The sequence below is a fragment of the Manis javanica genome, chromosome 4, assembly GCF_040802235.1.
Source record: "Manis javanica isolate MJ-LG chromosome 4, MJ_LKY, whole genome shotgun sequence".
NCBI lineage: Eukaryota > Metazoa > Chordata > Mammalia > Pholidota > Manidae > Manis > Manis javanica.
Genome location: NC_133159.1, coordinates 124,979,901 through 124,995,892, shown reverse-complemented (window position 1 = coordinate 124,995,892; position 15,992 = coordinate 124,979,901). Strand labels below are relative to the sequence as shown.

Sequence of the window (15,992 nt, the reverse complement as noted above, 5' to 3'; positions counted from 1 at the left end):
TTTAGGATTTATTTTGCCACCTGTTTGTTTTCATATGCATACTTCATCCATCTGCACACACATATGCACACATATATGTGTATATATTTTTGCAAGTTGCCTTACACTGTGATTTTCTAGACTCTCTTTCTCACTTAACAGTTTATATAAAAAATCTCTTTCCAACTGTAATACAGGTGTTGTAAACATACAATGAAGACACGTGGCAGCTCTGATAAAATTAAGCACATAGTTCATTTCTTTTTTAGCTCACGGTAAGGTATCTGAGATTCTTGAATTTGAAAAAAAGTACAAGCATCTAATCTGACCTGGAAAAACAGAAACTTTGGCAGAGCATTCTGTTTCATGGGAATATTTAAAGGCAAATAAAAATAATCTTATATCTGGGAGCTAAATGCCTCAGAGACTGGGCTTTCTCAGGGCTGCACTGCCTGGGCACGTAGCTACCTTTTTGGACACTGGCTCGCACTGTGGCTTCAAATACATCAATCAATTCCATGGCATGGTGGGTGAAAACACTGATGCTTCCCAGGGCAGGAACCGTATGTGTCTTGCTCTCTGCCGTATCTCCAGTGCCTCGCACAGTGCCCACCACATCTGAGGTGCTCAGTCAGTGCTTGTTAGATGGCTGACGCTGCTATTACTGTTGCAGCTGGATGGTTATTTGGGCACTGATGCTCTTGGTGTCTTTTCCAGGAGTGTTGGAGTCCAGGCCCTTGGTACGGGGTATACAAGGCCGAAGCGTCAGCATGAAGGCGCCCACCCCTTCTCAAGCCAAGCATGGGCCCTTTAAGACCATGCCTCTCCGGTGGTCTTTTGGGCCCAGGGAGAAACCGCTTGGTGCATCTGTTGAGTTGGTGGAGTATTTGGAGTCCAGACGGAGACCTCGATCCACAAGTCAGTCCATCGTACCACTGTTGACGGGCGCTGCTGGCAAGGACAGGATGGTATCAGTGCCACAGTCAAACGCCACCCCCTCTGCTGGGGGTGAAGATAGTGCGAGGGATGGCGATATGGTACTGGCTGGAGGGCCCTGCCCCTCAGGCTACCCCAAGCACTGTGCAGTTCCTGGAGTCCCTGATGGTCTAAGCACAGCAAGGAAACTCAAACAAAACACAAGTCAGGATATCCGGCTTCCCAAACAGTTTGACTTGCCCCTCGTTGTGGTGCCCACAGTGGAGAATGAGAAACGCGCCCAGCTGGAAGGCCTGAGGACCACGAACTGTACGGGCAGTGGTCAGGCAGGAGGCAGTGGTACAGCGCTGTCCCCCAAGGAGGCCCTGAGCATTGTGGCCTCTGGAAACCACACAGACAATCACCAAGATTCCTTGGGCAAAATCAGGGGCAACGCAGACAGAAGGGATGCCCGGGCAGATAGATCCCCGCAGGGGACCCTCACCCTTCTGAGGTCTGTGTTTTGGAAGAAGGAGAAGAATGACAGGGCGGTGGCTCCCCAGATGCCCCCAGCCTCCCTGGTGAGTGGCAGGCTGAGCCCAGCTGCGGGCCTCAGGATTCAGGATAGCCTGACGCAGACCCCAGCCCACCACCTGGATTGGGGTGTCCGGTCAGCCCCCAGTTCTCTGCACCTCCCTCGCAAGGCCAGCCATCCCATGAGGGCCAGTGCCCTTGGTACATCACCCAGGAGTGTTCTGGGAGAGCAGGCTTCTTTTGGCACCTTGCAAAAGGTGAAATACCACACTCTCTCCTTAGGTCGAAAGAAACCATTACCGGAGTCTAGCTTTTGAGAGTATATTTCCAGTATTGTGTGAAACTGACATTCTCACGACCACACTGACAGCACTCTGGGTACCTGTGTTGAGAGTGGGCTTTCTGGAAGCCAGTTGTCCCGTGACCCCTGAAAGTGAACATTTTGATCTCTGCATCTAGATTTCTAACATCTTGTATCCAAATTACCTTCCTGTATTGTTGGGTGCTCTTATACATCTAGGCCACAAGAGGGTGCTGTTGGAGCAATGTTACCACTTTAAGGCAAGAACTGATGTTGCCTTTAACTAATTCCAGGCCCTAAGTACCAGTACTAAAGGGCGATTTGGATGTGGGCAAACCTTAGGGCATAACTTTATAGAGAATCCTAATTAATAAGAATCTTCAATATCAAATCAAGTGTTGTCATTGGTTTCTCCTTTAAAAAAATTGTTTTTTTTTTCTTTAAGCAGTGGACTTAACAGAAAAATCTTTTCCTTTTAATGCTTCTCTGGAATAAAGCATTAAAGATCCCCAAAATGTGGGAGTGACAATAAGTCAGGATTCGGGGGGGGGGAGAAATGGGGAGAAACAATTGAGATTTTAGGAGAATATTTAATATATAACAGAATAATTCTATTAAAGATTTTTGAGGTATTTAAAGAACTATTTTGATACTAGGGTAAAAGGAGGGTCTTTTTAAAGAACATGTAAACATGAGATCTATGTACAATTTTAATAAAAGCCTGCCAGTGAAACAAGCAAGTGACTGAATTGCTCACGTGGGACAAATGATCTTGCTTTGTTCGTGCACGTAAATTTGGCTCATTATTGCTGATATTGGAAAGGAGTCCCTTGAGTTGTTTATGAAATGTTTAAGGTGCTCTTAATTAAGATGACTTGCTGTTTCTAAAGAATGAGAGGGCTTCTCCGGTCTCTCTGCAGAGGGCCAGTGTTTTCGAGGACCTGGGAGTCTGAGCCTGTCTCAGTGGACTGTTGGTGGACTGTCCCGTTTACTAGATTGCACTGGCTTCAGTAGCTGTTCTAACAGATACCCTGTCACCTCTTACTGGGAGGCAGCCATGCCTGACCCCATGCTCTGAAAATGCTTCCTTTCTGATGAGAACCATTTGTTCAAGTCACCTCACTCCAAAATTCTTCCCTCATACATACTGCATGACTCACTGGTATGTCTCCGTGACTTTTCTTAAGAAGGAAATATGAAGTCCTTTTTTTGCCCCTGTGAGAAAGACAATTTGCTTTTGAGCAACAGTTCCAAGATAGAAAGAACTGAGGCAATAGAAGGAAAAAGAAGGTGGACCCTGCCCCCTGCCCCCCAGAGGGCGATCTGTGTGCCGGTAGCCCTGTGTGTGTGCGTTTCAAAGGAAGTCCAGGTTCTCTTCACACCTTAGTTGATGTAATCTCAGGAGATATGGAAGACAAGCTTGTCTATTCCTTCTTGGGTTATGGGCATCTAGGCTTCCTTCTTACCTCATTCTCTCTCCTGTGCTGATGCTCATTGTCCATCTTTAGCTCCCAGCCTCTTCCTAAGCTCAGCCTCACTTCCTTTGTCCTCTGAGGGATTGGGCTGTGACTCAGACGTGTACACCCAGGCTTCTCCTCTTTAAGTCGTCAATCTTTGGAACACCCTTGGATATCATGAGTGGGTCCCAGGTGTTAGCAGTGTTTACCATAATGCTCCACAAATTGGAGCATTTGCCCTGGGCTCCCAACCTGGAGGTTTGGAAAGAGGCCATTACACATGGACACTGGTGGATATCTGCCATCACTGGGTCTTCCACAGCCATGCATGAGGCCTCTTGGCATGCCCATCCCTGAGGTTGCTTTCTGTCTAGAGGGAGCGGGTAGGCAAGGCTATGAGAATAGAGCCTGGGAAAGGACTGGTCAGGTTTCTGTCTGGACTGGGGCATGATTTTGATTTTGGCCATGCAAATGCATCCGAGTAAGCTGCGGGCATGTGGTCCCGTAGTCAAGTGGTCAAGTGATGCTTAAGGAGGAAGCATGGTAGAAATACTTGGATGCTTTTTCCCAGTCACAAAAATGTCCTTGGAAATCTGTTAATTGAAGTTGGAGGAAGGTGGAGAGCCATTGAGCCAGATGTGAGCTTAGCCAGTGATTGAACTAGCTAAGTATGGAAGAGAGGGCCTCCCATTCCTCTTCTGGAAGGAAGCCCAGTGCCTGGGCCTATCCCTGCTGCTGAGACACGGTCACGTGTCTGATGGTAATGGCCCACCCCGACTCCTAGGCTGTCTCCCGGCTCTGCAGCCCCTTTCCTTGATCAACCACTCCTGCTCTCTTTCGCCAGTAGAAGGAGGGGTTTGCAAATTCAGAATCTGGGGCTGGGAGGTCAAAGGAGCTCCAAGGGCCCACAGGGTCAGAGGAGAAAGATGGAAAGACAGAGGAGAGGAGACCATCTACAGGAGTTATGTACTTACAGGTCTGGGAGCAAACGGAAAGGTATATGCTAACTACATCCTGCTTTCCAGATCAGATGAGCAGGACATTACCTGTAGTGAACTGGCATCAGTATGATGTCCTGCGGGATGATGAGTTACTCAAGCACCTGCTGACTTGTTTACATCTTGGAGATAAAACATGTAATAGTTACAGCTAATATTTCTATAGCATGTAATATGTACTTGCTATAGTGCAAGAAACTCTTCTAAGCACTTCACAATATTAACTCACTTATCTCATAATAATCCCCTGAGGTAGATATCTTTATCTCTGCTTTCCAGATGAGGAAACTAAGGTGCACAGAGAGGTTAAGTAATTTGCCCAAGGTCACACAGCTGGTAAGGAGCAGAGGCAGGATTTGAACCTAGAAACCTCTGGGGTTCATGTTATGAATCACTAGAAATAGCAAGGCTGTCCCTCTGAATTTCTACTACTAACCCTGTCCGTTGAAACCACATTGTTTCTGGTATTCTGTTCATCAAAATGGAGAAAGATGCACTTGCCAAATTAATAGCTTAAAAATGTTAGGAGCCATTTTTACTTATGCCAGAAAGGAGACCACATCTAGAAAAACCTTTGTAATTGGGCTCATGGCTGATTGAGTCTTTGATAGATACAGTTATTCTCCAAGTCCCTTTAACCTTTTGCACCATTCAGAATGAGGAGCTGGGTGATATGACAGGCGTTAGCTTTTGGAGATTTTAATCTTTGCTGTCTAATTTGTGATTGTTCCAGGGATGCAGCTTTGCTCTGATTATTTATTGGGAAGGACTATTCCAGTGATGTATGACTAATCATATCATACTTTACCCTATAAACCTTGGAGGGTCTGTTACATAACAAACACTACTTCAGGCTCTGGGAGTGTAACAGTGTATAAGATCGATGTAGCTACTGTTTTCAAGCAACTTACATTCTAGTTGGAAGAGACAGAGAGCCAGTAAACCTAACTAAGGTCACGTCAGGTGGTCTTATGTACTATGAGGTAAGCAAACAGGGTCACATCGATCCCAGGGAGAACTAAGGGGTATTCTGCTACATGCTGAGGCCAAACAGTCCATTAAACACTGAATGTTTAAATATCCTCAGATAGAGCCCAGTTTCCACTGGGCCTGCCAAGATGAGAACTTGGATCAGAACTCCATTTATCACAGAGTCACCATGTGCCCCGTGCAGACTGACAAAGGCCAGTGGTGGTCAGATCTCCTGGGGACTAGTGGCAGCCCAGGCACACGACTGCAGTTTCTTTGGGGAATGGCTGGGAGAGAGGCTCATGGGGCAGTGTGATATCATAGCAGAGTTCTTCCACGATGGGATCCAACCATCCTAACATTTAAGGAAGTCTGGTGATTGACTCAAGGAATTGGGTAAAAGGTTAACATTCCTTAATGCAAATCGTTTCCAGTTTTCCATAGCTGGAGAATTTTCAGGTATTTGAAGTAATTAAGACCTGGTTTGCCTGCCTGTTGATTTGAGGACTGGAGAGCCCAACCATAGCCAGCATGTTTTTCAAGTCATACTATCCCTGGAGATCTGATGACATGACTGTCCACTTTACGTCTGACGGTTAATTGCCATGGCCAGGGCTTAGCCATGTTAGGCTTCTCCCATTGCAACCAAGATCAAGATCCTCATTTGAAGAGCAGTCCTGTCTGGCAGCGTTCCCATTTAACTTGAGCATAGCCATTAAAGATCTCGTTCCTAGCTTATTTCCCTGATCTGTCACTTGTGGCAAGGTGGAAAGGTCTGGGCTCTGCTGGGGGACTTGCTGTGCGGGCAGAACACATACAAAAGAGCTTCACTTTCCCTGTCTCCTAACATGTGGATTACTTCTTTACTTTATGACCACAATTAGATCTGGGTCGTGTTAGCCAGATCAGCAAGCTCTTAGAACCACACAGGATGATTTTCAAGCTAGATTCGTTTGTAAATGTGTCCATATCAGTTAACTGAGCCATATCTCAAATTACATTTCATCTGTCTTGGCTGACTACTCACAGTATTCATCCCTCCCCACATCCCCAAAAATTCCCCATTTTAAAGAATTTCTAATACTTCTAGGTACCTCTCATTGCACCTTGACCCTCTCATTTCATTCTAAGGGCTGTGTTGATTTCTGACTCTGGTCACTAGGGGAGCAACAATACAAGGGGAATGAGCAGTTCTTTCCCACAATGAGGCTACCATTTAATCAGAAAAGAAGCACAATGGGGATAATTTTAGAGGAATCCAGGAATTCTGTAGAATCCAAGTCTTTTGAAACATCCCAGATATCCCAATTCCAATGGTCAGGTGCCACTCCTTATGAAGCAATTCCTTAACTTGAATGCAAGAGACCTGGTAAAAATGCCAGTTCAGCTGGTGGTGTAATCCTGCAGCCTTTGAAATCCATGAATTTATTTCTTATAAATTCTTTAAGAGTTTTAAGAGTTCTTTATATATTCTAGATACAAATCATTTATCATACATGTCTTTGGAATGTATTCTCCAAGCCTGGAACTTGTCTTTTTGTATTCTCTTATCATTGTTTTGAAGAGCAATGTTTTTAAAGAAAACTGATTGTTTTGCCAATGGGTTTCAGCCTCAGGCAAGTTCGCTATGGATTCAACATGACCAAAGCAATTGACAGCAAAACATTCTTGGTAGTGAAAGGGTTATACACAACTTTATTTCCAGGTGGCAGGTCAGTCACTAGAATCCCATTCACTCAGAGCGAGTCTGCATGCAGCAAGCCGGTCTCTGCCTCTGGGCCCCTCTGCACAATCGTCTGGCACAGCCATCCTCTGGGCCCCTCTGTCCGCACAGCTGTCTTCTGGGCCTCTCTGCACAGTCTCCTGCACACCCATCCTCTGGGTCTCTCTGCACAGTTGTCCTGCACAGCCATCCTCTGGGCCTCTGTACTTGGCACTGCCACCACTCCAGCCTCTGCTCTGCTCTCCTGCAGCCTTCCAGCCCTGCCACCATGTCGTGCCCAGAGCACTGGGTGGAGCTCTTTATATAGAGTCAACAGCTATGTATTGCCCACAGGTGTGCAGTGGGCTAGTCAACCAGGGCCAGGTGAGAATCCTGGCCACAGGAACTCTCATTTTATCCACACTCCACCCCTCCAGGATTCTCTCTTATCAATCAATCTATGTGCCCCTAGTCCTCTGCAATGGTCCCTGTGCAAGGAAGCTCGAACATTGTTCTCCAGCCTCTCCAGCAAAAAGCCTTGCAGACACACAGGCCGGACTCATGGCTCTGTCTCTGACCTCTGCCTCTTTTGTCTTAATGGCTGAAACTGCTGCTCTGGTTTCAGTTGTTGCCATAGCTCTAGTAAGATCCTTTTTGGCTTCCCATCTAATTTCCTTCCATCTACTCCTGCCCATATCAAATCAACCCACATCTGGGTCCTTGTAACCCCCACGAGGCCCCTCAAATTCCTCCTGTGAGTAACAGGTCTTATTTCTTTCCGGGTTCTCATTGCTTCAGCTACTGTACATGTCACCTTGCATTTTGTAATTGCTGCCTCAAGGAGGGCTGTACTGTCAGGGAAGACAACTTTCCCATCTCTGATCCTGACAGAACAATTCCATCCACCCCTAAGTCCCACAGCCACTAGCACAGTCTGAGTATAGGGCGGACCACAGAGTGCTCCACGGCCTGGGGAGGGGGCTGCTCCTCTCCTTGGGGAACTTTCAGCTGCTGGGTCTTTATTTTCTTTACAAGCACTGGGCAGGCTTTCAATACAGGAGGGGCCAGTGCCTCCAGCACCACCCGCTCATCCTTCCGCAGCTTCTCCATTTCTGGGGCTGATGACACCTTTCTCTCCACTCCCCCAAGTGCCTCCTCAGCTATAGTGCCTCGCACAATGCCAGCTCAGTCTTCAGCAGCTCTCTTACCTTCAGCTCAATGCTTCACTCCTGACGTTCTCATGCCACCTCTGCCTGCGCTTCCCTCAGGAGTTTGTTTTTCCTTGATGGCCTCTTCCTCCTTCAGAACCCCTGGCAGCACTGCCATCTCGTCTCCAATGGCACCTCGCTGCTGGTGCTCTCGCGCTGCCTCCTCCTGCATCAAGCCATCTCCTTCCTCAGGGAATCCACAGAAGTTTGCAGCTCGCATTCTCGTGCCGCCATTTCTTGGGTGTCCTCTGTAGACCTTTTTAAGACTCTGAGAAGCAGCCAAACCACAGTCCCCGCTGCCTCCCAGGCACTCTGCTTCTCCAAGGATCTGCTTACTATACCAAGGGTCACCCCTACTGCCTCAGGTGTCACCTCCACTTGCCTCCAGTCCTGGGGTGGGGCCCAGCCCTCTAGGAGGCAAGCCACCTCAGACCACATACCCACTGGGGGCAATCCACTGTCTCCCCATTCTCAGGGGCAGCCCACTGAAGCACCCCTCCCATAAGGGCAGCCTGTCTTTTTCCTTGGTCAACAATGAATCCTGCTGACTACGCCAATTGTCTTGCCAATGGGTTTCAGCCCCAGGCAGGTTCACTATGGATTCAATGTGACCAAAGAAAATTGACAGCAGAATGCTCTTTAGGGTAAAAGGGTTATACCCAACTTTATTTCCAGGTGGCAGGTCAGTCACTAGAATCCCATTCACTCAGAGCAAGTCTGTATGCAGCAAGCCAGTCTCTGCCTCTGGGCCTCTCTGCCTGCACAGTCATCCCACACAGCCACCTTCTAGGTCTCTCTGCCTGCACAGCTGTCCTCTGGGCCTCTACCCTTGGCACTGCCACCACTCCAGCCTCTGCTCTGCTCTCCTGCAGCCTTGCAGCCCTGCCACCGTGTCGCCCAGAGCACTGGAAGGAGCCCTGTTTATGTAGAGTCAGTAGCATCATATTGCACACACATGTGTAGTGAGCTAGCCAATCAGGGCCAGGTGAGAATCCTGGCCACAGGAACTTTAATTTTATCCACAGCTGTAAGACACATTTCCAGAAATTATAAAATATGTTCGTAAATTTATCGAAAGAATGCTGGTGTAACAGTTTACAATAGTCTACTTCTCAGTGTTCACTGATAATCAAGGTACCTAATGGTTTTAAGTTCTACTTGGTAATAAAATAAATAAAAATAAAGTTATCAAGTTCTACTTAAAACCATTTAAAAGAATAAAGAAAACATTACTGCATGCTAAAGAATGTGTGTTTTGATAAGAGAAGGTATAATAAAGAGAAATGTATTCTATTGAGAGTGAAAGATAAATTTACTCTAAAGTACAGCTGTTTATTTTAAGAGAGAGAACTCTGAATGTAAAAAGAAAGTTGTAGACAGTTTGTAAAAGAATTTAATATAGTCATGCTTTGTGAAATTAAAGCACATGAGTCTTGATATCCAGTACCCAAGCAAAACTAGAATTCTTTTTTCTGTTTGTTAAAAGGACAAAGTTTTCTTAAACTGTTAGTCTGCTGTTAATGTTAAAAGATTGCAAAGGTTTTCTAATTGTTTTATCAAAGTGGTTTCTCATGCTTAAAGTCTCAAAGGGTGGAGATTCAAGGTGGCGACATGAGAGGTGAGACAGAGAACTGCTCCCAAAACCACATACAGTATGAAAATATAATTAATACAACTAACCCTGGAACAGCAACAGGAGGGAAGGCTGCACCAGACTGCATGCAGACCTCATGAACAGTGCAGACCTCACGAAACAGGGTAACGTACCAAAGCCTTGATCTGGCAGGACCCAAGCCCTTCCCCCACCCCAGCTCACTGGCAGGAGGAAGAGAAACAGAGCGGGGAGTGGGTGGAAGCCTAAAACTGCTGAACACCCATCCCTGGAGGTCTGCTTTGGACCACAGACCTACGTTGTGTGGTGCTCTGGAGGTTGGTGGGGTTGGGGAGCTGGGACAGGTGGAGTGCTTGAGACACAGATTCTGGCCATTTGTGAAGGAGGGGGATCCACATCTGGCTGGACTGGGACAAAGGAAAGGCAGGCAGTCTGAGAGGCTTCCTAGCAGTGAGAGGGTTGCTGAAGGGACAGGGTTTGCACAGAGCTTGCTGTGTGGGAGAAGGGATAGGTGAACAAGGTTGTCTGGGAGTGTTCTGCCCAGCAGGCTGGGAACTCTGAGGAGCTTCAGGTGCTCCATCCCCAGGGCTGGCTACTCAGTTCCAAGGTCCCCCCACTGTGACACGCAGCCTGCTGCACCTTCCTGCTGGCCTGCAGGCACTGGCTTGCAACCCGGCAGTCACTGCACTGGCATCAGGCCAGCAGAGGAAGGCCCTGCCTACAAGAGCTAGAGACACAAAGCACAGAGGCTTACACCTGTGTGGCCCACTGGCTCTGATACTGGACACAGGCACTGCAGACGAGAATCAGGAAACAGATCTTTCCTACCCCCAAGGCACCAACGCCACTCCTCTATGACACCCAACCTCACTCTAGGGGCTGAGCAGCTCCAGAGACTAGAGCTTCTGGGCACTAGAGGGCACCACATAGAATTATGAAACATCAAAGGAGCCTGGTTGAAACCAAAAATCTCATAAACTCCAGAGAAAGGGCCACATGAAACAACTCACCAATCTTCCTGAAGGAGAGTTCAAAATAAAAATCATAAACATGCTCATAGAGGTACAGAAAAATATTCAAGAACTCAGGAATGAATTTAAGATGGAGAGAGAAAGCCCTAGACATCTAAACACACAGGTTTTCTTGAGTCCGTTGATGAATACTAAAGCCCTGATACCTTATCCAAAGGCACAGGTTGCAACTGCAAAATTGGGTGAAGAATACTCAGGAGCTGTAAATTCAATAATTCCCAGATCCCACACAGAGCAGGAGACATTAGAGTTCTGAACAGCTTTGAGTGGGGAGTCTTGTTGAACACTGGGCATTCGGAAGAGACCCCAGATGAGTCTTCCTTTATAATAAGAATAAATCAGTCCAGATGAAAAGCTACTGTAAAAGCAACCTAGCAAAGTTTCAAAACAAACCTCAAAAGGATGAGTGACCATTCAGTAACTTAAATGCTTGCTGGAAAAATCTCAACACTTTTTGAAGGAAGGTCACAGATGATTTCACAAGTATAGATATGTCAAATGTTATCAAATTACACACTTTAGCATGTGCCATTTATTATATATTTATACCTAAATAAAACCATAGATTTTTGCTTATAAAATTATAAATAAAACACATACTCATCAAAGGAAGATGACTGAATGGCCAATAGTCACATGAAAAGACATTCAACAATATTAGTGATGAGGAACGGGAAAATTAAAATCATAATGGCACACTACCACATACCTAGCAGAATGCATGAAGTCAGAGACATTGACCATACCATGTGTTGGCAGGGATGTGAATCAACTGGAAACCATACACTGATGGTGAGACTATAAAATGGTACAATCATTTTGGAAAATCGTTTGGTGGTTCCTTAAAAAAATTAAGGATACATTTACATACCTCACCCAGCCATGAGCATTCCTAGACATTTTTCCAAGAGAAATGAAAACATATGCCCACTCAAAGACTTGTAAATGAATTTCCATGGAGGCTTTATTCAAATAGCTCAACACCAGAAACAACCCAACTGTTCAACTGATGACTAGATATATAAATTATCCTATATCCATACAGTGGTGCGACTAAGCAATAATATAGCTACTGACACATGCACCAACATGGATGAATTTCCAAAACCTTATGCTGAGCAAAAGACACCAAACATGAAAGAGCTCATGCTATATATGATTCCATTTATATTAAATGGAATTAGATGCAACTTTATGGAGATCGAAAGCATGCTCGTGATGGTTGAGGACAGACATTGGGGTCAGTCAACTATAAATCCTGTTGCAATACCTTAAAATATATTTAGGACCTAACCCCTTCTCACAACCAGCCCTGCTACGTCCTGATCCAAGTCACCATTATCTCCCTTCTGGATTGATTGCATAGATTTCTAACTCTTTCACTCTTTCTACCCTGACTCTAGCTTATTCTCTGCAGAAGATACAGAGAGCCTATTAAATGGAGGTCAGAATAACTCTTCTTTTGAAACTCTGCAGTGGCTTTCCTTTTCACTCAAAGTAAAAGCCAAATGTTTTATAAAACAACAAGGTGCTGTGTGACCTGGCCCCCATTGATTCTCTGAACTCATCTTCTACCACATGCCTTGCTCACTCTGTTCCAGCCACACTGGTCTCATTGCTCATCCCTGAGCTTCCCAGGTACTTTGCACTGGCTGTTCCCTGCTCTTCACTCCAGGGATCCACATGGGACACTCTCTCACTGCATTCAGAAATACCCCCAAATGTCCTCGTATTCATTTCCTAGGGCTGTTTTAACAAAGTCTAGCAAACTGAGTGGCCTTCAATGACAGAAATTTGTCCTTTCACAGTTCTGCAGAATAGAAATCTGAAAGGCAATTGTCAGAAGGGCTGTTCTCTAGCCACAGGCTCTAGGGGAGGACTCTTCCTTGCCTCTTCTTAGCTTCTCATGGTTGTTGGCAATTCTTGGCAGTCCATCACTCCATCTAACAATACAGTTTTCCTGCCCTCTTCTACTGGAATGTGAGCTCCGTGAAGACAGGGAATTTTGTCTCTTTTGTTCACTGCTCCTTCCCCAGTTCTACTAGGGACTCAATAAATGTATGCTGAATAAACAAAAGAATGTTGTGGAAAGTTAGGTGTTTTGCTTATGGTTGCACATATTAATTCCTCCTGACTCTTTGCAGATTCATATTAATCTAAGCCCAGTTTTTCCTATATGAGAAACAACTTTATTTGGCATAAAGCTAAGAGACTCCACAAATAGCAAAAATCATTTTATTCTACACTCTTCTCCCAGGTCAGTGTGCTTGGTTCCTGCCTAACTACCATTCTTGTTCTCAATCACTTTCCCCATGATTTGTAGTTATCTTAGGGGATTTATGACTTCCATTTCATGAAAAGAACAGGATGGTCATTGCTGGGATGGGAGGAGGAAAGGGGTCTCATTATGTCTTCTTTCTGATCTATAAAGGTCACTGGCTGTCATTGCAAAGAGGAAATGCCCAAGTTTCAAAAATTCTTGTCTACGTTCATTTCCACTGCCACCCCCGCCCTCAGTTCCTCTATACTAATGCCTTTTGCAGCCCACCAGTGGGTAGCAAAATATGACCATCATTCTTAAAAGACGTAATAAAAAGGATAGAAGACATTTCAATTGTGTCAGGAAGTTTCAGCAAGCATTGTTCCCTGAAATTTTTGTTTCAGTTAGGCATGTGAATTTATGGTTTTATGTGTTTCAGGTCTTGATGTAGGAAATGTTTTGTACATTCATTCTCTTCTCTCCTTCCTCCTCCTTCATCCTTTCTCTCTCTTTCTTTTTCTTTCTCTCTCCTGAATCACTGGAGGAACCTGCTAAGAATGGATATCTGATACCTCACTTTTTAACTCTCTTAATGTTGCTTGCTGTTATTACAGTGCAGGTCAGCACCTGACCTCCACACTGGTGCACACAAAGTGCCTTTGGAGGATTGCAGAGTGGTGCTTCCCAGGCCCCACCCACCTGAGCAGCACTGACCTGATAGGTCTGGGTTGACACTCGGTTGTAGAACTTTTAGCTAACTTCCTGGAGATGCTGATGCAGAGTCAAGACCATAGTGTGCAAATATCTAGGATGCAAGAAGGAAAGGTGAAATCAATGTAGGTGTTTGTCGTTGCTAATGAACCATGCCCGACTTGTTCAGTGGGACGGCGAGAGACTCGAGGCTGACAAACCTCATGTGTGAAGAGATGAGGGAGACTCCTTTCCTCGAGACCACTTCCTCTCATTGGGGAATTATTAGTTCATCATTTCCTCCTCCTCCTTTAGGGAAATTCCACTGGGGCTGGCTTATAGAGGACTTATTCTCAGGTTTTGTCTCATGCATCAGTGTTGTAGTTCTGCCTTCAAAGATATTATGCCTCAAAGGTATAAAGGACTCATGAAAAGCAGAGCCCACAGAACAAGGCAGATTCTATCAAGACAGTGGGATGTGGGAATCTGGGAGTTGCTCTTCTGGGAGCTGCTCTTCTGAGCCTTGGCCAGCCATTGAGGTGGTGCAACAGATGTTCTATTGTTTTCTTTGCACAGAAAGGTAGATTCTAATAATAAAGCAAAAAGCCAATGTGCACAAATCATCTGCCAGTGTTTAAGCTTAGAACTTAGCAGTGCAGGTGGTGGGTTATTTGAAGTAATGGCTGAGGAACACTCCCAGATCCTCAGAAGTGTTGCCCAAATACTTTAGACTGGTAACGTAATGAATATATTCCATCTGCTTCATTGCCTCATAGGCTAATTAATGCCCTGGAATTCCCCCCATATTTGATAAATGATTGCTTATTTATAGATTTACCACTCAAAGCACCAGGAAGTGAGGAATATCCAGCATTGCTTAAGACTCATGTTGGACCTCAGACAATGGAAACATATGTCACCTGGTATTAGTATATGTCAGGCACTGTTGTAAGCAGAAAACCCATGTTGATTCATTTAATTCTCCCACATCTCTGGAGTGAGTGCCATTATTATCCCTATTTTAGGACTAAGGAAACTGAGTACAGTGAGGTTATGTTACTGACTCAAAGTAGTTGTGAAGTTGGGAGTTGAACCCAGGTAGTCTGACACCAAAGTCTATGGCATTAAACGCTATCCCTCTTAAAGTTGTTCACAGTTCATTTAGGGGAAAAGGGAGACTTTTATCCATTGTATATAAATATTTGAGCAAACATTATTTTGAATGGAGGAGTGGGAGTGGTAAGTATATAGTATGAATGGAGTATGTAACTAACTAGTGTTAAAGTTTCCAAATTCAAATATGTATAATTTATTCCAGTATTTATTATGGTACCATTCTGACAGTGTGGTTAATAATTAATCATGAGCATTTAGGGTGTGTCATCTTTTGCTCACATTTCTGGTGTGTGGCATCTTGTGAACTGGCTGGACTCAGTGAATCCCAGCAGAACTTGCTCATGTATGGTTATTCATTTGGAAGGTTGTTTGGTACTAGCAGGTTAGCTGGAAGTTAGCTGGCTCCAGTTGGTTTCACTCAGTTATTTGGTGGTTTGCTGGCTAGGAATAGCAGTAGCAACTGCTCCACATATCCATCTTCATCCAGCAGGCTAGCTCAGGGATTTTCACATGGCACACTAGCCCAGTCTTATTCAAATGATGGCAGGTTTTAAGAGAAACCAGAGAGGGAAAATCCCACTGTGCAAGCCTTTTAAGGATTTGTGACTACTTTCTAGTGTACTAGTCTGCCCTCTGCAAGATTGCTTACATTCCACCCACATGCAAAATATGCTAGTCCCATCTCTGGATCCTCTAAAATATCTTCCACTTCTTTCAGGATTAAAATATAGAATCTCCCGATCTATATCAGGTCCAGATAAAGATGAGACTTCTCTGACTATGGTTCTTTGAATGTGGGTCCCCTTGATCTAGAGACCTTGAATTAGAAAAGAGATATGTGACCCCTACACCTCTAAAATACCATAGCAATACAGGGAAGTACAACCATAAAAGTGAAAATAATGGGAGGAACATAGCCATCATGATCCAGAGCAATCTGAATTTCCTCCAGGCAGATGTTGCCCTATCCACCTCCTGTAAAGACAGGAAATGCTCCATGATTAGGACCCAGTTTAACTCCTTGAGAGGAACACCATGTATATTGTTTTTCCAGGGACCATTATTCTGGCTCTCAACCCTACCTTTTGAGACATACTTCTTTTTCCATAGGAAATGACCTGTGTTGGAAGCTGATTAGGTTTTTCCATTTGTTTAATGTCTACTTAAAGTTGGATGTCTAGAGGTCTTTTTGCAATTTGAGCATCATTAGTTAAAGCTAA

General features: G+C 45.0%; 1 protein-coding gene across 3 annotated transcripts in view; it reads left to right on the top strand.

The window, feature by feature from the left end:
* Positions 1-2,852, top strand: part of LOC108410060 (ubiquitin carboxyl-terminal hydrolase 43) — a 59,965-nt gene extending 57,113 nt beyond the window's left edge. Inside the window, exon 15 of one of the 3 annotated variants that reach the window (XM_073234798.1) lies at positions 697-2,852. In XM_073234798.1, the coding sequence (XP_073090899.1) occupies positions 697-1,745 (1,049 nt within the window). In that variant the 3' untranslated portion in view covers positions 1,746-2,852. The remainder of the gene's footprint in view (positions 1-696) is intronic. The other 2 variants (XM_073234797.1, XM_073234800.1) reach the window with 2 other exon arrangements.
* Positions 2,853-15,992: the final 13,140 nt, after the last annotated feature.